The 26495-nt window shown below is 47.4% G+C and overlaps 1 protein-coding gene across 1 annotated transcript; it reads left to right on the forward strand.

The window, feature by feature from the left end:
- The first annotated feature begins 3638 nt into the window (after positions 1 to 3638).
- LOC133342873 (transcription factor IIIA-like) lies at positions 3639 to 25960 on the forward strand. The gene is made up of 8 exons (XM_061552231.1): positions 3639 to 3910; positions 8319 to 8419; positions 9356 to 9452; positions 15001 to 15089; positions 17547 to 17626; positions 19028 to 19257; positions 21484 to 21540; positions 21891 to 25960. Exons 1-8 carry the CDS (start codon positions 3785 to 3787, stop codon positions 22056 to 22058), a joined length of 948 nt encoding a protein of 315 aa, XP_061408215.1. The 5' UTR covers positions 3639 to 3784; the 3' UTR covers positions 22059 to 25960.
- Positions 25961 to 26495: the final 535 nt, after the last annotated feature.

The raw sequence follows: 26495 nt of genomic DNA on the forward strand, positions 1-26495 counted from the left end.
CGTCACGCGGCTTTGCATTACCTAGAGCGGATAGGCGTGCGCCCGCCGCTCATTGGTCGGAGGCGACGGCGAGCCGCGTCGTGATTGGTCGAGGCGTCGCTTTCGCGGCCAATGGGAGGGCGAGATGCTGCGTGTGTGTGGTAGGGATTTGAGTGACGCACGCTGATGACGACGTCGGGAGAGACCATTCGCGTCGTGGGGGTGGCGATGCACGTGAACTTGGGGTGAGAGATTTTTAATAATTTTGATTTAAAGCTTTCGTGACTGTAGGGATTAATATGCTTGGTTCTTTCGGTAAAGTCACGTAGAAGGGAAGTTATAAAATAATATTTTTTTGTTTTATTTTTATAAATAAAATTTAATTTTGATTGTTGTATAAAAATAATAAAATAATAATAAAACATTTATCTTTATAAATAAAATAAAAACAATTATTGTTGGATAATTTTCTTTTTTAATTATTTCCATTCTACGTGACTTTACCGAAAGAACCAATAATATGTTAATTATTGTTTTTTTTCACAAGTGTCGATTGGTATTAAGGGAATTAACTGAAGTGTTTATATAAGACGCGTTAATTTGTAAGTATTGTTAAAATATACGGTACATCAAATGTACTTCCAAATAATGTAATGACCTCGTATGTAATACCGTAGCAAGTGCTGTTAATGCATATCCATCATGATAAATACATTACTGTGATATTGACTTAATTACATATAACATTAATACCTTTCTAGATTTGAAGCTTTCGTGACTTCAAGGATTCATACTCTTAGGTTGTTTCGGTAAAGTCACGAAGAAAAATAAAAATAATAAATTAATTAATGATAAATAACAATAAATCAATTAAAGACGGAGACTTGTGTTGCCTCCGAAACGTCGTGATTTAATAGATTTATTTTCATTTATTGTTATTTTATTTTTATTATTTTTTACCCACGAAAAAACCTAAGAACATTAATACCGTATACCGGTAATGGGAAGGGAAAAAAACCCGGCTTTAACGAACCTATTGCAAGTGCCGTAGTGGTGAATGAACGGCGTTTAACAATACCGTATACAAAACAATACCGCGTTCCACGTGGCAAATGAAACTCATTGCGATTACTCCGCTGCATCGTCGGTCATGCTCGATCAACAGCTGCTGGATGAACTGTTCCCTCCAATCGATTGCACTCACACGGCCATGCGTCAGATCCCACCCGGGGGAGCCACCAGCTGTGATCTCAAGTTCAAGTTCATTGATTAGGTGTAGCCCTCTGAGCCATTCGGCCCTTGAATCGGGTGCAACCGCAACAAACAAAAAAACAAAAACATGAACAAGAAAACATCTTAAAGTGAATATGTGACTGAGTGCAAACAGAAAATCCAAGAAAAGACAGCAAAATATTGCAGAAAAAGCACCGTACACCCACGCTGTGTGCAAAAATCCCAGTGGGATGCAAGTCAAACAACAACAACCATAAGACAACTTAGATGAATACTCTTAGGTTTTTTCGGTAAAGTCACGTAGGTAAAAATAAATAATAAAAATCATAGAAATAATAATAGAAATAATATTTTATTTTATTAATAATATTTTATTTCTAAAAATATTTTAGAATATTTTATTTCTAGAAATAAATATTTCTAATAGAAATAAAATATTATTTTATTAATAATATTTTATAATATTTTATTTCTATTATTTTTCTTATTTATTTTTACCTACTTGACTTTACCGAAAGAACTTAGATTAAAGCCATCATTCTAACTCCGTACTACAACAAACAAACATGGCCAAACCAAAAAACTTTTCGAAATCACCAAAATAAAGCCATGAAAGCGATGAAACAGTGATCATAGGCGGGCTTCCATCGCGTTCACGAATTAACACCAAAAAAACCCCTTAATCGCGACCTCGCAATCGGCCACAGTTCCTATGACAATGCTTATGGCCTTATTTTGGTGATTTCGAAAAGTTGTTTTGGTTTGGCCATGTTTTGTGATGTTGTAATACGGAGTTAGAATGATGGCTTTAATCTAAGTTATTTCGGTAAAGTCACGTAGGTAAAAATAAATAATAGAAATAATAGAAAAAATATATAATTTTATTTCTATTATTATTTCTATTTTTATTATTTATTTTTACCTACGTAACTTTACCCACAAAACTTAATATTATTTCAATTATTATATTTCTATTATTAATAATAGAAATAAAATAATATTTTATTTTAATTTCTATTATTTTTATTATTTATTATTAATTTCTATTATTTCTATCATTTATTTTTACCTACGTGACTTTACCGAAAAAACCTAAGAGTATTAATCTAAGTTGTCTTGTGGTTGTTGTTGTTTGATTTGCATCCCACTGGGATTTTTGCACAACGTTGGTGTGCGGTTCTTTTTTTCTGGAAGACTTTGCAATTTTTTCCTGGATTTTTCTGTTTGCGCTGAGTCACTTTAAGATGTTTTCTTGTTCATGTTTTTTGTTTGTTGCAGTTGCACCCGATTCAAGAGCCGAATGGCTCCACAGGGCTATATACCTAATAAATGAAACTGAAAAATGTGATCGATAATTTCAATTATTGAACTTTCATCTTCTTGGTTCTTTCGGTAAAGTCACGTAGAAGGGAAGTAATAAAATAATAAAAATAAAACACAATAAAATAATTCTCACGACGTTTCGGCCACAACGCAAGCAGCCGTCCTCAGGTGAAAACCAGGTTGTTTCATTCAGACTCTGTCGCCTCGACGGACCTGGTTTTCACCTGAGGACGGCTGCTTGCGTTGTGGCCGAAACGTCGTGAGAATTATTTTATTGTGTTTTATTATTTTATTATTTCCCTTCTACGTGACTTTACCGAAAGAACCAAGAAGATGTATGAGTACGTTGAACTTCTTTCGCACCGTACGTAGCCAACCGTGTTCATCAGAGGTGCTAGGGAAGAACAACAAACTAAACACAAAAGTCAGTTCTAAATAAATGAGTTTTCAATCTTGATTTACCTACCGCTGGAATTAACTTACCCTATATATTATTATATTTTATTATATTATTTTATTATGTTTTATTTTTATTATTTTATTACTTCCCTTCTACGTGATGACTTTACCGAAAGAACCAAGAAGATGAATCCCTGCAGTCACGAAAGCTTTAAATCGAAATATAATAATATAATAGTATATTATTTTATTATATTATTTTATTATATTATAATAAAATATTACAATATTATGTTATTATTTTATTTAATTATATTATTTTATTATGTTTTATTTTTATTATTTTATTACTTCCCTTCTACGTGACTTTACCGAAAGAACCAAGAAGATGAATCCCTGCAGTCACGAAATCTTTAAATCGAAATATAATAATATAATAGTATATTATTTTATTATATTATTATATTTTATTATATTATAATAAAATATTACAATATTATTTTAGTATATTATTAAATTTTATTATATTATTTTATTATGTTTTATTTTTATTATTTTATTACTTCCCTTCTACGTGATGACTTTACCGAAAGAACCAAGAAGATGAATCCCTGCAGTCACGAAAGCTTTAAATCGATATTGAACTTTCCTTTGACTCCCCCCTCCACTAACCCCGTTATTGGACTCGCCCGGCAACACGGAAGCGAAGACGAAGAGGGGCCGCCTCACTGCATCTCTGCCTCCTCCTCCTCAACCTCCTCCGCGATTCCCCGTTCCTCGTCCTCCCTTCCTCCTTCCCTCCCCCTCTTCCTCCTTCTCCTCGTTCTCCTCGTCGTCTGGAGGCGTCGCGATGCCCAAGACGAGGCCGGCCAAGCTGACCCCGAGCAAGCTGTACATCTGCTCGTTCGAGAACTGCAACGCGGTGTTCAACAAGGAGCGCTACCTGCGCGAGCATGTGGGCAAGCACACGGGAGAGGTGCGGCCACAACCACCACCACCACCACAACCACCACCACCACCAGCACAACCACCAGCACAACCACCACAACCACCAGCACAACCACAACCAACACCACCACCATCACCAACACCATCACCACAACCACCACAACCACCACCACAACCACCACAACAACCACCACAACCACCACCACAATCACCAGCACAACCACCACCAGCACAACCACCACCAGCACAACCACCACCAGCACAACCACCACAACCACCAGCACCAGCACAACCACCATCACCACCACCATCACCACCACCATCACCACCACCTCCACCACAACAACCACAACCACCAGCACCAGCACAACCACCACCACGACCAGCACAACCACCAGCACAACCACAACCAACACCACAACCACAACCAACACCACAACCGCCATCACCACCACAACCACCATCACCACCACAACCGCCATCACCACCACAACCGCCATCACCACCACAACCACCACCTGCACCACAACCACCACAACCACCACCACAACCACCACCAGCACCACAACCAACACCATCACCACAACCACCACAACAACCACCACCACAACCACCACAACAACCACCACCACCACAACCACCACCACAACCACCAGCACAACCACCATCACAACCACCAGCACAACCACCACAACAACCACCACAACAACCACCACAACCACCAGCACAACCACCACCACCACAACCACCACCACCACAACCACCACCAGCACCACAACCAACACCACCACCATCACTACCACAACCACCACCACATCCACCACAACAACCACCACCACAACGCAGCGTTGCGTCGAGCTGCCCACTGGCGACGTTTCACACCCGCGCCAAGCTGAGGAGGGAGCAGGAGGCGCGCGGACCCTGCAGCTCAACCCCTCGGGCTGTTCCCGATGGGCCTCGTCCCTCCACTCGTCCCTCCACTCGACCCCCCACTCGCCCCCCCACTCGTCCCCCCACTCGTCCCCCCACTCGTCCCCTCCACTCGCTCCTCCACTCGCCCCTCCACTCGTCCCTCCACTCGTCCCCCCACTCGTCCCCCCACTCGCCCGTCCACTCGTCCCCCCACTCGTCCCCCCACTCGTCCCCCCACTCGTCCCCCCACTCGTCCCCCCACTCGTCCCCCCACTCGTCCCCCCACTCGTCCCCCCACTCGTCCCTCCACTCGTCCCCCCACTCGTCCCCCCACTCGTCCCTCCACTCGTCCCCCCACTCGTCCGTCCACTCGTCCCTCCACTCGTCCCTCCACTCGCCCCTCCACTCGTCCCCCCACTCGTCCGTCCACTCGTCCCCCCACTCGTCCCCCCACTCGCCCCTCCACTCGTCCGTCCACTCGTCCCTCCACTCGTCCCTCCACTCGTTCCCCCACTCGTCCCCCCACTCGTCCCTCCACTCGTCCCTCCACTCGTCCCTCCACTCGTCCGTCCACTCGTCCCTCCACTCGTCCCATTTAGACGCACAGAGCGGCGCCTTGAGCCACTCGCTTCACTCAGTCGCTTGCCCATTGCAGTTGACAGGAGCCATTCATTGAAATCTTGGTCGCGGTGGCTGATGTGAGTGAGCGTTGGAGTCTCTGTTCATTTTGAGTTCCTATGCCAATGCCACAATGCGTCTTTGCTGCTGCTGCTGCTTAGCACGATGACTGACGACCTCGATCCGTTTAAACACGAACCTGAATGCACGCGCAGTGCGGATTATGCGGTATGGGTGCACGCACAAACCTGTCAACCCACACGGTTTACTCGGATTCGTGTACAGGGAAAGTGAGTTTCGAGGTCCATACGGTGTACAGCCGTTACAATCCGGGCAAGCATTTGTTTTGCTCTGTTTTGTGTTTCTCACTTGTGATGATGGGACTTTGCAGGATAAACGTTGAGATGTATCAGGGGCACGGGGTGGCCAATATGATCTGGATAAGGTAGGGCACTGATAAGGGGTTGGCAGGTTTGTTGTGGTGAGTGTACTCGCAGTGAGTGTAGTTGTGATTATCTATTTGTTTGTGTTTATCCCTTGTGATGATGGGACTTTGCAGGATAAACGTTGAGATTTATAAGGGACACGGGGTGACCAATATGATCTGGATAAGGTAGGGCACTGATAAGGGGTTGACAGGTTTGTTGTGGTGAGTGTACTCGCAGTGAGTGTAGTTGTGATTATCTATTTGTTTGTGTTTATCCCTTGTGATGATGGGACTTTGCAGGATAAACGTTGAGATTTATAAGGGACACGGGGTGGCCAATATGATCTGGATAAGGTAGGGCACTGATAAGGGGTTGACAGGTTTGTTGTGGTGAGTGTACTCGCAGTGAGTGTAGTTGTGATTGTCTATTTGTTTGTGTTTCTCCCTTGTGATGATGGGACTTTGCAGGATAAACGTTGAGATTTATAAGGGACACGGGGTGAGCAATAAGGTCTGGATAAGGTCGGGCACTGATAAGGGGTTGACAGGTATGCACGCATGTACATGCACCGTATAGAAGGGAGCGGTGGCACAGTGGTTAACGTACACCCACTTTGAGCCAGACGCATCTCCGTTCAATACTTGGCCAAGGCCACAGTAAACCAGTTCTGCCTCACCACCCCCACACCCCCTCACCCCCATTCACCCACTCGCCCCTGCATTCGCCAGTGTGGTGTGGTGAAGTATGGTCAAACAAACCAATGGACCCACCTTCGCACAGCCCATGTCCAGCTGGACATCGACAACTGCAGTCTTTTTTTTCCTTCTGGGTATCGAACCCAGAGGGATGAATTTGCCAAGTCGACCAGTGACTGGGAGATGGGCTCACGACAGAGGTCGCAACCGGGTACCCAATACCCGTACCCTACCCGATACCCGGCTAACCGTACCCGGTCGGGCACGGGTACGGGTACCCGTTTGCAACCCTGGTGCGGCCGGGTACGGGTACGGGTAGGCCGTGAGTCACCGGTGAGTAACCGTTTGTCACTCATTTCGGGTAGGGTACGGGTACGGGTAGCGTACGAGTACCCATACCCGGCCGGGTACGGGTATGGGTACCCGTTGGCGACCTTGGTGAGGCCGGGTATGGGTACGGGTAAGGAATAAAAACCCGTTTGCGACCTCTGGCTCATGACCTTGTGAGTACAAGCCACGATCTCAGCAGCAGATGAGGTTTCGGTTCATGGCCATATTTTTTCAGACCAAACCAAAAAAAAGCGGAATGATTGCTATTGATTTCAGGTTGCAGTTCGATCAGTCTTGTTATTCAGACATTTGATTTGCTAAACGTTAATAGTCCTCGGCGAGTCACAGTTGCCAGAGGACAACACTGGCCCACGGTTTATCTGCGTTTAAAAAAATGCCGCTGGAGAACATTAATCATCAATACCCTGTGATACCTGTGATTAAACCGGGTTCTTGAGTGTGGCGAGTTGATGGTTTCATCCCAAGTCACCGATGTCTGCACGCAAAAAAAACACATTCCTGCGGAGGGAGCTGGTAGGAACGTTGGGTTGCTCGGTCAATGGCCAGGGTCAACGGCGGCGTGGTGTATTCCGCAAATATGCCCGACTGTGAGGGCGGGCACAAGCCGGCGTGAGTAGGTTAAATGTTGAGTTTTATAAGGGCACCATGGGGTGACCAGCCCCTCCCCACCCAGCCCCACCCCTCCCACCCCCCACCCAGCCCCACCCTCCCCACCCAGCCCCTCCCCACCCAGCCCCTCCGCACCCAGCCCCACCCTCCCCACCCAGCCCCTTCCTGCACGACGGACGGACACAATAATCCTCTGTGGGCTGGTGGAACCAGTGGGTTCCTACCAATTTGGCTCTGCACTTAATTTCATGAAATTCCAGTTCCTGGGAATTAAATGTTAGACTTGACTACGAAATTTTACCCGCCTCAGTGGCATCGCAGGTGGAAAATTGTTTCCCCGTGCCGTGTGGACCAGATGTCATTTGAAGGAATCTCTTGAGATAGCTCTCTTATATCTGCTTCTGTGGGCCGTTCTCAAGCATAAAGGGCCACACTGCTCTGCTCGAGATCTGGATGGATAATTATATAACAATACAATTCATGAAGCGATCAAAGTTGTGGACTGAAGACGCAATTCTGAGGCGCGGAGTGGAGCTCAGTGTCAGGTCGCGTCACGCGGTCTGGTGAGACTCGGTCAAATGTCGAGCCGAAGAGATGATGCACCTTTAGGTGGTTTTTGAACGAAGAAAAACGGTTGTCGTCATCTTTTAACATGGCACCGACAGCACAATTGGGGGAAAAGAAAAACGTTTTAGAAAAAGTTACTTTACATTAAGATCTGCATTTCTTGTCTGTTCAATATTCATTTACAACAATATTGATGACGGTGCGCTCTTCGTGTGGCTGATTAACACGCGGTGTTTGTGTGTGCTCTGCGAGACAGAACACATTTGCGTGCGAGGTGCCCGGCTGCAGCAAAGCGTTCATGCGCAAGGAGCACTTTGATAACCACATGCGGCGCCACACGGGAGAGAAGCCACACGTGTAAGTCCCTCATCCTTTACTTCGCCCGGTGTGAGAACCTGCTGAGAGTGTCGCCCGATTTCCACGAGAGACCTGGGGCAAAACGTGCTGCGGTGTTTGTGAACTTTAGTGCAGAGGTTTTCACCGCCGTTGATGCCGTCAACATCTGACCTCCAGGGTTCACTCTGACTTATTTTTTTCCCATCGTCTGGGTTTAGCGCTTCCCTTTTGGGTCAACTACCTCTCCTTGCCACGCCGATGTCCATCTTGGTAACCTGCCCTGCTCCATCCTGCACGGGTGTCGCACCCAATGCAACTTCCTCTTCCTGGCGATGTCCACAACACTTACCAGTCACATTCCATTCTGAACTTGGAAGTTGCTTACTTTGTCCAGAAATGACTGTCCGTAGCTTCATTGGCTGGCATCTGGAATCGGTGTACAGAAGCTTCTTCTCTAACTGCTATGTTCAACTCCAGTTCTTGTACTTAAGTACCTAATCGTGATGTTCAAAGATGGTTTAGTGTCAGAGCGGACCTTCTACGTCGTATGTTCACTCTAAAACAGTGTAAGTAAGAGCGCGTTGGCGATGTGTGGTGACATCTACGGCATCTTTCGATTTAAAGCTTTCGTGACTGCAGGGATTCATCTTCTTGGTTCTTTCGGTAAAGTCACGTAGAAGGGAAGTAATAAAATAATAAAAATAAAACATAATAAAATAAGACCAGGTCTGTCTCCCCGACAGACCTGGTCTTCACCTGAGGACGGCTGCTTGCGTTGTGGCCGAAACGTCGTGAGAATTATTTTATTATGTTTTATTTTTATTATTTTATTACTTCCCTTCTACGTGACTTTACCGAAAGAACCAAGAAGATCTACGTCATCGTTGCATCAATCGTGGTTACGTTTGCTCATTGGGTTGTGTTGTGTTCATTGTGTTGTGTTGTGTTCATTGGCAGCTGCGAGTATGAAGGCTGCAATGAGGCCTTCTCCTTGCGATCCAACCTGATGCGGCACATCCGGAACAACCACGAGAACCCCGAAAAGATCTACCAGGTATGGAGTGCCGGGTGGGACGTGTGCAGCGCTCACATTACACATTCATTAGGAACTGCGTTGACGTGGCCGGGTGGCTCAATGGTCCGAGAACTGAACCAGCAATGGTAACATCCTGAGTTCAGGTGGGGGTTTCAGGCACAACACACAACAACAGACGCAGATCCCCCGTGGAGCTTTAACAGGCTGTTGGCGCAAGTGCTGTTAGCGAGCACCTATGAAGGCCGGAGCAGTACACAAGGAGGTGGGTGGCCAGCACCACGCCCGGCCGCCTTTGTCTCCCCAGTGGCGGTGTTTACACACTACATCAGGTACTCATTTGAGGCTGAGTCGACCTAGGGGAGACCCAGGACCGTTTCAAATGGTCGTCACTGGTGTTAGCCGTGAATGGGAATCGAACTTGGGTCGCCGGGTTCATAGCGCAGCGCGCTGACCACTATATTACCGCTCCCCGCGTTTTTTCAGGCACCTGTGATTAAACTGGGTTCTAAAGTGTCGTGAGTTAATGGTCTCAGCTTGGTCACCAATGGTCACCAACATAAACAATTAGAACAATTGGTTCTGCACTTACATGGGATAAATTCCAGCCCCGAATGTAAAATTTTGGTGGTAATGCTGTGAACATTTATTTGGAGCATATATGTTCGTTTAACTCCATTCGCACTGTACGTAGCCAACTGTGCTAACTATCGGAGGTGCGATTCGTGTGGGGAAAGTGCGTTTCCTTGTGTGTTGTTAAAAGAGGTCACGTGAACGGATCTCAGAGGTAGTTCTCTGAGGTTTGAGTCTGCGTGCCTTTCACTATAACGGGGCAATGCACTGTTCTGCGTGAGCTCCAAATTGGTAATTCTCCACTGTAGGACACGATGCAGAAACTACAAATGGAATATAATTGGGGGGGGAAAAGACTAAACAAGGATACTAATATTCTTGGTTCTTTCGGTAAAGTCACGTAGAAGGGAAACAATAAAATAATAAAAAATATTAAACAATGAAATTCTCACGACGTTTCGACTGCAACACAAGCAAGCAATCATCATCAGGTGTGAAAACCACAGCAAGAAAATTTGAAAAAAGTGGCGTTTTTTCTTGCTGTGGATTTCACACCTGATGATGATTGCTTGTGTAGCAGTCGAAACGTCGTGAGAATTTTCTTGTTTTATATATTTTTTATTGTTTCCCTTCTACGTGACTTTACCGAAAGAACCAAGATTATGAATCCCTGCAGTTACGAAAGCTTTAAATGAAAGTTTACTAATCATTTAACGACTTTGTGTAAGCACTGGTCAGAACCAAAGCTGATGTGTCTCGCTGCTTCAGAAACTGTCAGGCATTGCTCATCTCCATTTATTGCCTTGAGCCACTGGTGGCAATTCCACATTTCAATAGCGGGGCTAGTTTTTTTAATAACTTTTGGACGTGTTGTAAACGCACCGACACAAATGCACAACCTTTGTCGACGATCATCCTTTATAGCACTCCGTCAATCCACTGCTGGATGACGGCCACCCCATGCTGTGTCTAGATGGGGGTAGTCTAACCATACTTCACCATGCTGGTCAGTTGCGGCTTGGCAAAGTGGGAAACCCAGGGGTCGATTTGGATTTCACCCGACATTTCAGATATTGGCCATCACCAGGAATTGAACTCGGGTCACCGCGTTCATAGTGCAGTGCACGAGCCACATTACCCCACCTTATTCCTAATACTTTCTTAGAAAAGTAAAATATTGAAACAGGCTCATGTGGGCAATGCCCTTGTTCACAGTAGAGAGAGCAGCCATGTTCATATATAAATATCAAATTTCGATTTAAAGCTTTCGTGACTGCAGGGATTCATCTTCTTGGTTTTTTCGGTAAAGTCTCGACAGACCTGGTTTCACCTGAGGACGGCTGCTTGCGTTGTGGCCGAAACGTCGTAAGAATTATTGTATTATGTTTTATTTTTATTATTTTATTACTTCCCTTCTACGTGACTTTACCGAAAAAACCAAGAAGAAAAAAATCAAATTTATCGAGTCTTCAGACATCCCGACACTTTTCATTCAAATAGCCCACTGTGTTCTTCCGGGCAACTCGTTATCAAGTGCAATTCCTTGCCCACATGGTCAACCTTCCGTACATGGCCGTGCTGTGAAGCAACCTTGTTGATGGTGGTCGTGGCGAGTGCCTTTTGGGTTGTGTGGAATGTGGCGCTTATAAGCGTTAACAGAAGCGAGGGCACGCCCTCTAATCCGCAATGATAGGGGCGCCACACCTTGACAGTGTCGGTGAATGTCGGTTTGGCACTCACGAATGTGAATGCTTTTTGCAGCTTGTATGCAATATGTATGTTGGACTTCTTTCGCACTGTACGTAGCCAACCGTGCTCATCGGAGGGGCGGGGAAGGACAATAAACTAAACACAGTTCTAAAGATATTCGTTTTCAATCGAGATTATTCAAAAGTCCAGAGCCACTAATTAATATGCCAATTTATAAACTGCCGTTGGGGAAACATTTTTGTTTAAATGTAAAAAACTTTCAGGTCCCCATGGTGTAACGTGCAGTCTCCAGCTCTCTGGCCTTGCTATTTGTGAGGTGCGAAGGAGGGCAATTACCCCACAACGTCCGCCTGTTGTACGCCTCTCCCTCCGAGGGCCACAGTGTCGTTGACGAAGGTGTCCAGTTGAATTGTTATTTTCGCAGTCTCGCCAAATAATTTGTTTCAATTTGATTGAATTCGTGTAGTTCAACTGCTGGCATAGACATCTGTTCATACCCCGGTTGGTAGCTCATCATCCCTTCTGAATTCCATGCAATTACCCATTATTTGTGAGAATAAAAGCAGTGAGTGGGTCCTCATGTGCAAACACTTGTCCCTGCCACGGGAATGTGGATATGGAAGCCACCCTCATAGTTCGTTTGTGTTGGGAGAGATGCGTTCACTTAAATTGAAATATTTAAAATCGTCCATTCCCAGACGAAGGGCCTCTCCACCCAGTGGTAGTTAGGGGGGTGGGGTCAATGATCATACTTCACCGCGCTGGTCACTGTGGGTGTTTAATTATGTTGTCATGTTTCATTCGCTTTGTTGCACGAGTCTTTAATTCGCAACAGATGTCGAACCAACTTTGTTCCACGCATACGCGGACACCCGTGCAATTCCCCCAACCAAACGGGACCCTCCGACCTTGGTCTTAAATAACAGCCGTTGATTTGTTGAGAGAGCTTGGCGTGATTAGCGCTCGTTAATTAGAAGCTGACGAGCTTTGGGCGATCGTCGCGAAACTGCTGCAACGAGCACGGTTCACTTGCGAGCGCAAAACACCGTCCGCGGACGACGGCGCTACAGCTCTCCTCTCGCGTGCGGTTTAATTGGCGCCGCAATTGCGCCACCCTCTCGGCTGTCGCCCCGGTGTGCCCGCCACAATTTCTTAAAATCACAATTAGACATCTCCGAGGTCTGGTGGATTAAAGAGGCAGCTGGCTCCGCACCATCTTCGGATTAGCGGAGTGCAGCTGTGCACTGTACGCGTTGTGAGTTTGGTGTGCACGCGAACCGCGCGCTGCACTACGGAGCCTTACGAGCCGAGTTCGATTCCCGCTCGTGGCCAACACCAGTGAAGATTTTCTGAACCGGTCCTGGGTCACCCCTAGGTCGACTCGGCCTCATATGAGTACCTGGTGCGGTGTGTAAACATCGACACGATGGAGACAAAGGCAGTCGGGCGTGGTGTTGGTCCGTCAAACCCCTCGTGTGCTGTGCTGGCCTTCACAGGTGCTCGCTAGCAGGATTTACCCCAAAAGTCTGTTGAGGCTATAGGGGGGGTCTTTGTTGTATATTTATGCGTATTCTTGACCTCCCCCATATTGGTGTAATATAACCTTTGATGGAATGGCATTTATATTTTAGTAATGTGGATTTTGTGTCGTCTTTGTGGATTGTATGTCATAAGTGAAAATATAAATGCTGGGGGCGAATCAACAGATTAAATGAATAGATGAATGCACCAGTCAAAGATGTGCTTTGCCAGCATTTGGCATTTCTGATCCTGATCAACAAGGTGTGACCTCTTGAGCAAAAACCACTAAGTAGGCTGCAGTCATAGGCAAGAGTCACCCATGAGTATCATCGAGTCCAAGTCACATTCATCAGAAAAGAGAGAACCATTGTGTTATGTATTTATCTTCAATAATCGCCGACACACCGACAAATAATTCTAACTTTGTATTCATCCTCTTGCCCCAATTGTGCCCTGGTTGTGCTGTGGACACCATTTCATGAGATTGAGTATCCAATTGGATCTCTTACAGACCTATGCAACCCTTTGCGCTAGATAACATAATAACAATCATAATAGTTTACTTATTTATCCAGAAGAGTCGCAGATTTTTTCACGTACGTACGTATGTTGAACTTCTTTCGCACCGTACGTAGCCAACCGCGTGAATCGGAGGTGCGGGGGAAGTACAACAAACTAACAACAAAAAGCAGCTCTAAACAAATTAGTTGTCAATCTAGATGATTTAAAAGTGCATAGCTCCAGTGCCTTCCTAATATCGAGGATTAAGAGCGTTCCAGACGGCCGCAGAAGCACATCTGAAAGCGTGCGATGCAGTCTTTGTTCGATGGCTAGCCCAAAAGCCACTGCGAGGATGACCGCCAATTAAAGACGGTGCGTTTATTCTAGTGGGAGAAAGCCCATGCGTGCGAGGGGGCAACACTCTATCCCCGTACAGATGGAAATAGATGGCGGGCAATCCACTTCTCAATGCCCGCACGAAGGGAAGTTCACATGATTTGTGTGCGGCGTTCCACCAACCCTCGCTACCTTCACAGTGCGGGATTGCAGGCCACGTGCAGAGCCCTACCACCGCCCGGCTTCAAGAAAGTGGATATCAAAGAGCTACCTCTAAGATCCCATCAAGTGACCTCTGTTCTACACAGTAGAGGGGGGGGGGGGGAGCACTTTCACACTATGCTCTGTCACTGAGGGTAATGGTGTTAATTCTTAGAGCTGGAATTTATCCATATTAAGGGCAGAACCAACGTTTTGTGTGGTTGTTATTGCCTCGTTCTCGTTGGGGACTTGCCTGAGACCACCAACTCCCTTCACTTGAGAACCATCTCGGTGGCGAGATGTTTTACTCCCTCGCCTGGTATGCAGGAGGTCGTGGGTTCAATCCCACGACGCCTGTTGTACGTTTGGAGTTTGCATGTTCTCTTTGGACGTGGTCATGTGGATTTTTCTCCGGGTCCTCCAGTTTCCCCCTCCACATTTAGAAACAACATCACACGTTTAGAGTATTTGATTGTTAGAAATTCCCTCATGATCAGCCGCTTCGTTGCTTCTGAAAAAGAGTGAAATAGCTCAGCGGGCCTTACCTGGTAAAATTAATAGTTGCCTGGAGTTTAAGCGATGGGTTTTCAGCGGTGCTGGATCAGGCATCTGACAGCTGAGCCACCGGGCCGCCTCCACAAGAAAATTTTCTCGGTTGACATGGACCGTCAGTTTTGGTTTGTGAACACAATGGCATGTTTCTCTGCCGCTTCCATGTCTCTTGCAGTGCGAATACGAAAACTGCTGCTTGAGATTTAAAACGGAAGACCAGCTGAAAATACACCAGGTTGTCCACACCAAGACGCTGCCGTTTCGGTAAGTCCAGCCGCCAGCGTGGTGGTTCCTTCGTTTTTGTGCCATGCAAGTTGCCGTGGGTCGTTCGTCTGCCGGGTTTCGTGGTGGTCGCGGCACATACTTAAACTTGGGACGTGGGGTTGGTGGGTCATGTAGGGATTGAGCCACGGCGATGCGCGAGACCCACCTGCAGGTTTAAGTAATAATCATTCTGTCGATTTTTAAATCCTTTATATTAAATCTTTCGGTCGTTTTTTAACCCACTTCCCGTGATCCAATCGAGCTGACATTTTGCACACAGACTCGTTGTGCGTGACAATTAATGTTCGTGAAAATTTGTTTCCAAAATTTTACACTTTTTAGGACAAAAATATTATATTTAATTATCAATTGCTTAATGGTGCAATGCAATCATCTGACCCATAGGTGGCAGCCATCTCAAGCCAGAGGACGAGAGGACTCTAGCCGCCACGCATATAAAGGATTGATAGTGAAAAACTTTGTTTTTACTGGTTATACTTATTTTGTTTGGGGCGGGTCCTGTATTGGGGAGTTTTGAGCAGTTCCTTATTTGATTTGAAGCTTTCGTGACTGCAGGGATTCATTTTCTTGGTTCGTTCGGTAAAGTCACGTAGAAGGGAAATAATAAAATAATAAAAAATAAAACATAAAATTTCGATTTAAAGCTTTCGTGACTGCAGGGATTCATATTCTTGGTTCTTTCGGTAAAGTCACGTAGAAGGGAAATAATAAAATAATATAAATATAAAACAAAAAAAATTCTCACGACGATTCGACTGCAACACAAGCAATCATCACCAGGTGTGTTGCAGTCGAAACGTCGTGAGAATTTTTCTTGTTTTACATATTTTTAATTATTTTATCATTTCCCTTTTACGTGACTTTACCGAAAGAACCAAGGTTACAGTTCCTTATTAATGAGAGTCATCTATCTGCGATAATACAACAGTTTAAATATTAGTAATTTTCAGCGTTTTGTCAATTTACTGCTGGGTCAAGGCCTCCTCCCCTCCCCGCCTTGTCGGTCACCAGGCTTGTTTGTCCATTCGCTGCTCAGCGCGGCTCACGAGAGTGTGGCCCTCGGACCTGCTCAGGTATCACTCGCCCCGCTGATGTTAGCCGTGCCCAGGTATCGAACTCGGGTAGCCAGGCTCCCAGCGCAGCACGCGATCTTCTGCTCCGCTGGCTGAAAAAAGCCTGCACAGGTGTGCTCGCCCTGGACCAGCTTGCTGTGCTGCCATCTCCTTGCTTGTCCGTTGGGAAGTTGGACACTCCCTTGACGGCCTGCCTATCCAGCTCATTTGACGAGTCAACCGCTCCTGCGCTCGTTGTTTTTATATTTTTTTAATCAGGCACAGCGAGCTTCCAGAGGTTGTTGAATCGGCCACTCCTCCACAGCTGTCAGTTCCGTTCAGGAGGGAAGCCTTCACCATTCTCCCTCCCCTCAAGTCCCACCTAGCCCTGGCACGCATACCGTGGCTATTGCTCCCCCTGCTCCTGGTGTGTGGAGTGGTGGCGCATTGCTTGAGTTGTGCCCGTTCGGGCTGAGGGCCGTATTCTTAGTCACGGCTCGGCTCTGGCTTGCCCTCCAACGCGACTCGTCGCAGGCTTGAGCCGTGGTGGCTAGGAGATGTTACTCCCTTGCCTGGTATACAGGAGGTCGGGGATTGTATTCCAACCCTGGCACCTGCTTATATTTTGGGTTTGTGTGTCTCTCTCTCCTCGTGGCCGCGTGGATTTTTCTCCGGGTCCTCTCGTTTTTCCCTCCACATTTAGGAACGTGCGTTTAAAGTATTTGCCTGCTGATATAAATGTCCACGTAATAAGCCACTTCGTTGAGCTATCATTTGTGGCCAGGTCGCTTATGAAAAGTACCTATATAGCTCCATGGGCCTTACCTGGTAAAATCAAAAATCGTAAAGATAAAAGGTGAAATGCTTTGAGCTACAGCTCACTTGAGCCAGAGTCAAGCCCGAGCCGAGCCGAAACTTAAGGACACGGGTCGGAGAGGTGGCGACGCCTGATTACGCGTGCGTGTGTGTTCGTGTGTGTGTGTGTTCGTGTGTGTGTGTTCGTGTGTGTGTGTGTGTTCGTGTGTGTGTGTGTGTTTGTGTGTGTGTGTGTGTGTGTGTGTTCGTGTGTGTGTGTGTGTTCGTGTGTGTGTGTGTGTTCGTGTGTGTGTGTGTTCGTGTGTGTGTGTGTTTGTGTGTGTGTGTGTGTTCGTGTGTGTGTGTGTTCGTGTGTGTGTGTGTGTTCGTGTGTGTGTGTGTTCGTGTGTGTGTGTGTGTTCGTGTGTGTGTGTGTGTGTGTTCGTGTGTGTGTGTGTGTTCGTGTGTGTGTGTGTGTTCGTGTGTGTGTGTGTGTTCGTGTGTGTGTGTGTTCGTGTGTGTGTGTTCGTGTGTGTGTGTGTGTGTGCGTGTTCGTGTGTGTGTGTGCGCGCGTGTGTGTTCGTGTCAGGTGTCGCTACGAAGGCTGCGACAAGGCGTTCATGCTCCCAAGCAGACGGACGCGGCACGAGCAGGTTCACAGCGAAGAACGTAAGCGACCTGCCCGGGCCGGGGGGTTTGGCGGATCATGCTGAACGCCTGCTGCGCTCCTTGCTCGCCTTTTTAAGAGCGCGCACACACGCAGCTGCGCGCGTGCCGCTGCGTTGGTTCACCTGTGTGCGTGCGAGCGTCCGTGTGCGTGCGCGCGTGTATGCGTATTTGCCAGTGTGTATCCTTGTGCGTTCGTACACGTATTTGCCAGTCTGTATCCTTGTGCGTTCGTACACGTATGAGCTTGCATTGCATTCTGTGTGCACTTGCGTGCGCCTGTGCATTCTGTGCGCTTTAGTTTGTAAGCGCGTGGGTGGAATTGTGCATTGAGTGCATGCATGCACGTGCCTTTACCTGCACGCCTGTGCATATATTTGTACATTCGTTAACGTAAGCGTACATTTATTTGCATGCACACGCACAAACGTGTGCACGCGTGTGTGTGTATTTACACGTGTGTGTGTGTATTTACACGTGTGTGTGTGCGCATGTGTGTATTCTCCTGCATTTGCATGCATGCACGCAAGTGCAGAAATACATGCCATCACGAGTGTGCAGTGTTTCACAGACACTGCTGCAGTTTCATGGTAGAGAGGGGGGGTGGGGGGGGGTTGTCGATGCTGCTCTGTCTAATTAATCCCAATCGAGTCATTTGCAGGTAATTAGAAATGTCAAATTTGGGCCGTGAAACCAGTGAACAATGGCCTACTGGCCACTTTGGATGACGTCCCGGGATCTTGAGCATCCACTGTGAGGCTGACGACACGTAGCAGTAGTAGTAGTAGTGCACAGCGGAGACACACCGCCACAGTAATAACCAGGGCGGCCAGCCGGATTCGAACCACGAACCTCTGCAGCAATCAGCAAACGTGCTGCCGTCCTCACAAAGACAAAGATCCCCCGTGTAGCCTTAACAGACTGTTGGGGAAAGTGCTGTCAGCGAGCACCTAATGAAGGCCGGAACGGTACACGACGGGGTGGGTGGCCAGCACTATGTCTCCCCAGTGGCTATGCTTTCACACCGCACCAGGTACTCATTTGAGGCTGAGTCGACCTAGGGAAGGCCTAAGACCAGTTCAGATAATCGTCACTGGTGTTGGCCATGAGCGGGAATCGAACTCGGGTCGCCGGGTTCGTAGCACAGAGTGCTAACCTCTCACAGAACAAAGGCAAAGATCCCCCCCATATAGCCTTAACAGACTGTTGGGGCAAGTGCTATTAGCGACCACCTAATGAAGGCCTGCATGGCACACAAGGGGGTGGATGGCCAACACCACGCAGATATGTGTGCGTGTTGCTCTCCCGCAAACCGTGCGTGTCCGTGCGTGTCCGTGCGTGTCCGTGCGTGCCCGTGCGTGCCCGTGCGTGTCCGCGCGTGTCCGTGCGTGTCCGCGCGAGCAGCTCAGCACGTGTGCTCCGTGTGCGGGCACGGCTACCGGCGGATCGACATGCTGCGCAAGCACGAGTGGATCCACGCCGCCAATCGGCCCATGTTCCACTGCCCCGAGGCGGAGTGCGGGCGCGCGTACACCACCTCGTCGATGCTGCGCTACCACGTGCTGGCGCACCACCACGGCATGGGGCCCTACCAGTGCCAGGAGCCCGGTTGCTACAAAGCCTTCACCTCCAAGGTGATGATGGTCATGGTGATGGTGGTGATGTTGATGGTTGTGGAGATGGTGATAATGGCTGTGGTGGTGGTGGTGGTGACGATCGGTGTTGTTGGTGGTGGCGATCGGGAGTCTGAGACCAGGAAAAGTGCCGGGCGGAGATGATCCCCCAAGCGAAGCTGCTGAGGGAGGGTGGTGTCTGTGTGCAGACTCCTACATGACATCATCACAACTCTCTGGACCACAGGACGGGTTCCACGGGATTGGAAGGGTGCCCTGGTGTGCAGTCTGCACAGATTGTAACAACTATAGGGGCATCTCCCTCCTCAGTGTTCTGGGAAGGGTCCTGGCAAGGATTATTCAACATCGCCTTGCCAAGCACGCTGAGGAGAGGCTTGCGGAGCCCCAATGTGGTTTCACGCCAGAGCGGTCCTGGACGGATGCCATATTCTCCGTCCGTCTGCTACAACAGAGCTCGAAGGAATTTCAAAGGGGCATACATCTCTGCTTTATTGACCTGGTCAAGGCCTATGATACCATCAGTAGACCTGGGCTTTAGGATGTTCTTCGTGCTTTCGGGGGCCCTGATTCGATCCTTCCAATCATTAAGGACCTTCAGTTTAACACGTAGGCTTTCACGACCAATGTTATTCATAATCAACGTTTTTTGGGTTTAGATCGCGTTATTTATAAATGTGTCGTAACCCTCCACCACCCGACACGGCCAATCAGTAAAAATGTCCGTGCGTGACACATTTTTACTGATTGGCCGTGTCAGGTGGTGGAGGGTTACGACACATTTATAAATAACGCGATCTAAACCCAAAAACGTTGATTATTAAGGACCTTCATTGATGATGGTGGGCAGGCCGAGGTAAAATTGCGTCGCTGGGCGTTGGAGCCATTCCCTCTTCACGTCGGGGTGCGACAGGGATGTCCTCTGGCTCCCATCTTATTTAACATCATATTTGACCATGTAGCTCGAAAAGCTTTCCTATGACTATACCAGTGAAATTTCTATCTGGTACAGATACTATGGGAGGCTGATCGATGCCTGGGTGCAGTCAAGGGATGGCTTCCAACTTGTCAACCATGTTATGTACGCTTATGCTCAGAGAAGGAATTGGAGGTTCTGCTACTGAATCTGGAGCATGTCATTAAGAGATGGGGTATTACCATCAGCTCTACCAAAACTACACCCCCTCAACTCCCCATGAGTGATGGGACAGTTGTGGAGCGAGTGGATAATTTTCCGTACCTGGATAGTGTGCTCGTGACCAGCTCTGGTTTGGCAGCAGAGATCTCGCTCTGAATCAACCGAGCCACATGATATTTTTCTAAGCTGCGTAACGCTGTGTGGAAGCTACTTGGTCTGTTGCTCCACACGAAGCTTCAGGTGTTCGTGGAAACAATCATGCCCTCCCTTCTCTATGCTTTCGAAACATGGACCCCCCTGATGGAACATCTTCGCCTGGTGAGAAACATTCAGGTTGGCCTGCCTACGATCCATCCAGGGTGTAACCAGACTGGATTGTGTGAGCTTGCAAATCCTAGATAGATAGAACTGGACATATTACTATCAGTAAGCTTGTCCAGCAGGCAAGACTGTGTTGGCTGGGTCCTGTAGCCGACATGCCGAGCCACTGCATGTCCAAGCAGCTTCTGTTTGGCCAGATAGAGGGAGCTAAATGAGCATGGCATGGGCTGGAGAAGAAATGGACTGATGCAGTACAGGGGAATGTGTAGCTGAGTGCACTTGCTGAAGACTGGTACCAGCGGTGTCAAGATCAGCCTTTTTGGAGGAGGCTCGTGAAGGATGCTGCTGGACAGTTGGAGGCAGTCGCCCTCCAACAATAGCGGAGGGCAGAGGAGTGACGCTCACAACAACGAGCGGAGTTGCCGGACGACTAAAATGCAGCAAGTTGGCACAGTGAGGGGCACAGTCGGCACATCTGCCAGTCCTCTCGTTCAGTCAACCCATTGCACCCTGGGTCTGTCCCGTGACCTTCTGTCAGCGAGCTTTCGATACTTCACTTACGTGGCCTTGGAGTGCACCTGGCCTGTCACAAGCGCCGTGGTGACATTGATGCCACTTAATGGTGATTGGCTGCTGTAGTTGTTGGTGGTAATGATCGTGGTGACGGTGGTGGTGAAGATAGTAATTTTGGTGATGGTGATAGTGGCGGTGATGGTAATAATAATAATGATGATGATGTCATGATGTGTTTTCTTTTAATTTTCTTACAGCAAAAGCTCACAAAGCATCGCTCGACACATGAACCGCCAAAAGCAAAGGTCAAAGAGGTGATTATTTAACTTTTTGCCAAAGCGATACATTTGAATGCCAAGTTAACACGGGGGATCATTGAGACGACAGACATTTGACAGCCACCGAGGGGTCGGTGACCAAGGGGGAAACCCTAAACTGAGATCAGAATCTGAATATTTGTTTATACTGGAGGAGGAATCCGCTGAGCTATCAAGCTCCTTTTCACAAATGTCCAGTCGGGGCACGGGGTCAGAACGTTACGTGCTGGGGGGACTGCACGAGCCGACCTTGGAGTACGGGGGGTCCACTTGGGAGCGGTGGCGAGGTTGTAATCAGGTCGACAGCGTTGATGCTGACGCGACCTCTTCTTGATCTCTCTCCGCAGGTTGAAAAGGAGGCAAAGGATTCCTTGGCCTCCCAGCTGAGCGGATTTTATCTGCCGAAGGGCGGCGGCGACGTCTTGCCGATGGAGCCCAACGCGGCTCACGATCCCACGCGACTCCAGCACGCCAATTACGGCGTGGCCAACACACCGCCCTCACTCAGCAGCTGAGCTTTCCTGCTGCAGAGGGCCCGTTTCTTTTTTTTTTTAAGATGTGCCCTCTCTTAATCCACACTAATATTGAAAAGGTGCTTTTGGCTGACCTTACAAGGCACCGTGGAGGGGGGTGGGGGGGTGGGTGGGTGAGAAAATAACCCCCACAGTACCTTGCAAGCCGCCCTGAGAGCACGCTCATGTACATACAATGCACCCGCGCTTTGAGACGCCGGCCTTGAAGACGGCTGTAGGCGTGGCATCGTTACATTTCACAGCGGTTAGGCAGCGTGGTAATTTTTGTACAAATTACATTACTGTTGTTATTGTTATGAGGGATCGTCAGAACTGTATAGCCCTGCTGCTCTGCTTACCAAGCGGTTTGTAATATAGAACAATCCACTTGGGCATCTGGAGCTTTGTAAAATTCTTGCTTTGTAAAAGCAAAAAAAATTGGCACGGTCTAAATGCCTGCTGGTTACACACGACAGTGTTGTGTAGCCAATGAGAATGTCGATGATGCGAGAAGAGACGTTTCTTGGCTTTTGCGGATTATTTTTGGCAGGAGGAAATGTTTGAGGTTTTCAAAGTGACACTACAGTTTAATTTTGAGGTTGAGTCACTGTGGTTGCATTCGTAAGTGACGTATGTGCGGGTGTCTGGGTCTTTAGTCGCTGCACCCATGCTGTGGACCCACACGTGCACATACAAAGACGGATCGGTTGAGTATCATTATAGGCCTTTCGGGCGAGTGCTGTTTGCGAACACCTATTAAGGTCGGCAGGGCACACAATTTTGGATGTGTAGCCACCTTTGTCACGCCGGCGCTGTTTTTTTAACGCGCCACATTGAAGGCCAGTGGAACGAGTGGAGGCCAAGTGCGAGTTCGGTCGCACGCCACGTGCCACTTGATGCAAGCCATCGCCGGTAATCAAACACAAATATCTGGGATTATAGGACAGAGCTGTCTCCACCACTCTCCACACGTTGCGTAACTTTCGGTTTTGTGGCGATGACTAAGATCCCCCGTATCGCCTTGACAAATTTTTTGGAGACAAGTGCTGTTTGCGAGCACCTGTGAAGGCCGGTACGGCACATGATGGGGTGTTGGTGGCCAGAACCACGCCCGTCCACCGCACCAGGTACTCAATTGAGGCTGAGTAGACCTAGGGGAGGCCCACGACTGGTGTTGGCCACGAGCGGGAATCGAATTCGGGTCGCCGGGTTCGTAGCGCAGTGCGCTCGCAGCTCCACTACCGCTCCTGTAGCTCGTAAATATATACAAACAAATGAAATCCAACATTAGCCTGACACTTAATAAACATTCGCCTTAGAGAGTAGATCTTTGAGGTTGCGTGCCGACTGCACGGCACTTGCGCGGAAAAGCAAATCGAAGCAGGTGAAGGCGTTGACCGCGATGGCTTTTTCACCTCTTTACCAAACATTTTAGTTGGCATGACCTTGTGTGTGTGTTTTTTTTTAGAACCTTTGTTTTGATAAAAGTTGACCTCCCCTTGAATGCGTGTGTATGTGCGTGTGCACGTGGGTGTAATCAAGCATACCGAACGGTGATTAACTGAAACATTTATTTATCCTGGAGATTTCCAACAGAGCATCATACAGACATGATGCTTAAAGCCTTTTCCAACTACGTGACTCCAGTGCAAACGCCTCGACAACCCAGGAGTTTACCCAGTAGCCCAGAGGTCAGAGTATTTCACAGGTCCCACCGAGAGCCTGGGTTTGAATCCAGATAACCACGTGTTGATGATCTCGGCCCAGGCACCATTGCGTTACGTTGGGTTTTGCATCTTGATTTGAGTAAATTCCAACTCCACTATCGGTTTGACTGCCCTGTGAAAATCTTATAGAAGAGCTTGTAGGAAAGTAGTCCACCTGGGAAAAAATCGCTTCTGAAGGCCGCTTGATACATGTGGCAGAGTGTTCTGAGATTTGTAAATGGGTTCAGTTTCGTGACATCACACCGATTGCGGTTGGTAGGCATGCATTAACATACAAGATCCCATTAAATAGATGAGCTGCTATTTTTCAGGTGACATTACAGACTACAAAAATAACGCAGCTGAGCTTGTCACTATGCGAATACTCTCATGTCCTTCGACTTTTACTTTTACTCAATAACGAACCTTTCAATTGTCACAGCCCAGGACACACCGCGATTATGTAAATGTATTAAAAAATAATGAGCTGGGGATGTCCCAGAAGCTTGCCTGCCGTCGTAATGTCTGATGGGGTGTCGCCCTTGGTATTTGTGTTTTGACCCGCAGCATTCAACATTGGTGCTGCGCGTGTGCTTGCAAATGATCAGTGCCGGTGTTAGTTTCCGACGTGACGGAGGGTAGAAAATTAAGTATTGTACTCTACTCGACGAGATCGTCCAAGGCCGGGCCTCCATGCACTCCTCACTCAAGCAACCAGGACATGTTGTTGAATTCACCAATCAACCCAAATTCAGTGGGAGGTCACTCGTTCTCTTCTGCTGCGCCCATTGTCTGGAACTCCCTTCCCCCAGCCATATTTGCTGTCGACTCATTCCCCTTATTCTCGTCAAGGCCTTTGAGGCCCTCTGCCGATGACCGACTGCCTCACGGCAAAATAAATCTGCGCGCTGTGTCTGTACGGAGTCCTGAGATGCGGTCACATTTAGATGTTGTATAAATCCACAGTGTATTGTATTACACTGCACACATACATGTATTGTCAGCATACATGTGGTTATAATGTAGCTCAGTTTGACGAGCAGCAGACCTTCCCTGTCGTAAGGTGATTTCAAATCCTGGCCAAGGCAAACTCTGCCCATCGTCATCATTCGCCGTCCTTACACGGAAGGGTAAAATGTTCGTTAGTCGCCCGCGGTTGTATTTAAGTCCATTCGGATCCCTGCAATATTGAACGTGGAACGTTTCACTGCTGGCCACGAACTGTAATTAATGATGTGCATCTTGCAAGGCGCTTGTTTGAGCAAGGGGACATTGACTTTGACGCTGGTGCCCAACGCGAGTGCACGAGGAATGGTCACGATGTTTTGAGAAGCGCGGTATTTGGTTTTTTGAAAAAAAATCAACCAACCAAAACCATCACATTCTGATTATGCGTAGAGTATTCATCTTTCATAACGTGCATTAACCAAGTGATGTTAAGGTGGCGCGGTGGTTAGCTCGGAGTGTTGTGAGCCCAGTGGCTTGAGTTCGGTTCCTGGCCACAGCTAAAGCGTCGGTGGTGAATGATATACAAGCCAGTCCTGGGCCCCTCTTCAACCCACACTGGCCAGCATGGTGAGGTATGTTAAAAACCAACCTCCATGACCGACCCAGCGTGGAAAAGGCCAGTAAATTATTAAGTTGAAATACTTAATAACTTGAAATGCTTAATAATTTGAAATGTTTAATAATTTACTGAAATACCATACAGACACGTGCGTTGGCTTGAACTGCTCTCAAAGCCTCTGGACTTCTTGTACGGGGCACATCTTTTCGTACAAGGCACCACATTTACAAATAAATGTATACGTTTGGAACAGAACGGTCATGTGTAGAAGCTGTAATTGAACCGGGACGGTACTACTGAACGTTGTTCAAGAACATACTTTACAAATGTATCAGAGATGGTGAGGGAATCATTTGAATGCAACAATGCAAACAAAAAATAATGCAGTCCGGGGTTTACGAACTGCTTGCTCAACGTCAATGCTCGAAGCTTATAAGAGTGAACTGCACATGATGGTATTTTTGGAAAACCAGAAATAACTCATCTTCTTAGTTTTTTCGGTAAAGTCACGTAGAATGGAAGACATCGTCTCCCCGACAGACCTGGTCTTCATCTGAGGACGGCTGCTTGCGTTGTGGCCGAAACGTCGTGAGAATTCATCTTCTTGGTTCTTTCGGTAAAGTCACGTAGAAGGGAAGTAATAAAATAATAAAAATAAAACATAATAAAATTATGTTTTATTAAATCATAATAAAATTATGTTTTATTTTTATTATTTTATTATTTCCCTTCTACGTGACTTTACCGAAAGAACCAAGAAGATGAATCCCTGCAGTCACGAAAGCTTTAAATCGAAAGTCGTGAGAATTATTTTATAATGTTTTATTTTATTATTTTATTATTTCCATTCTACGTAACTTTACCGAAAGAACCAAGAAGATGAATCCCTGCAGTCACGAAAGCTTTAAATCGAAACAGATATAACTCGATGGCATTTTTGTTTTCGGAAACAATAGGCTTGGAAGCTGTTTTTTTTTACAAATTGCTAAAATATGCTAGTGTTACCAGAGTTTCAAGAATAAAGATTCGCTCAATTCACGTGAAAAGCCGTCCGAGTTGTGTTCACGATTGCTGGATGTCAGCTCACGGACTTGGTCACGGGGTAGGTGGGCCACATCGGGATGGGAATCGTGAAGTCCACACAATGTCGCTCACCGCCTGTCGGTA

The sequence above is a fragment of the Lethenteron reissneri genome, chromosome 16 (genome assembly GCF_015708825.2).
Source record: "Lethenteron reissneri isolate LAM-NWPU_2019-01 chromosome 16, ASM1570882v1, whole genome shotgun sequence".
In the NCBI taxonomy this organism is placed as follows: Eukaryota; Metazoa; Chordata; class Hyperoartia; order Petromyzontiformes; family Petromyzontidae; genus Lethenteron; species Lethenteron reissneri.

Bases quoted from the DNA above. Each gene is read 5' to 3' on its own strand.
- LOC133342873 (XM_061552231.1), top strand. From the start codon at position 3,785: ATGCCCAAGACGAGGCCGGCCAAGCTGACCCCGAGCAAGCTGTACATC. The intron at 8,420-9,355 runs GTAAGTCCCTCA...GTTCATTGGCAG, and splicing joins ACGGGAGAGAAGCCACACGT to CTGCGAGTATGAAGGCTGCA. The intron at 15,090-17,546 runs GTAAGTCCAGCC...TGTTCGTGTCAG, and splicing joins ACCAAGACGCTGCCGTTTCG to GTGTCGCTACGAAGGCTGCG.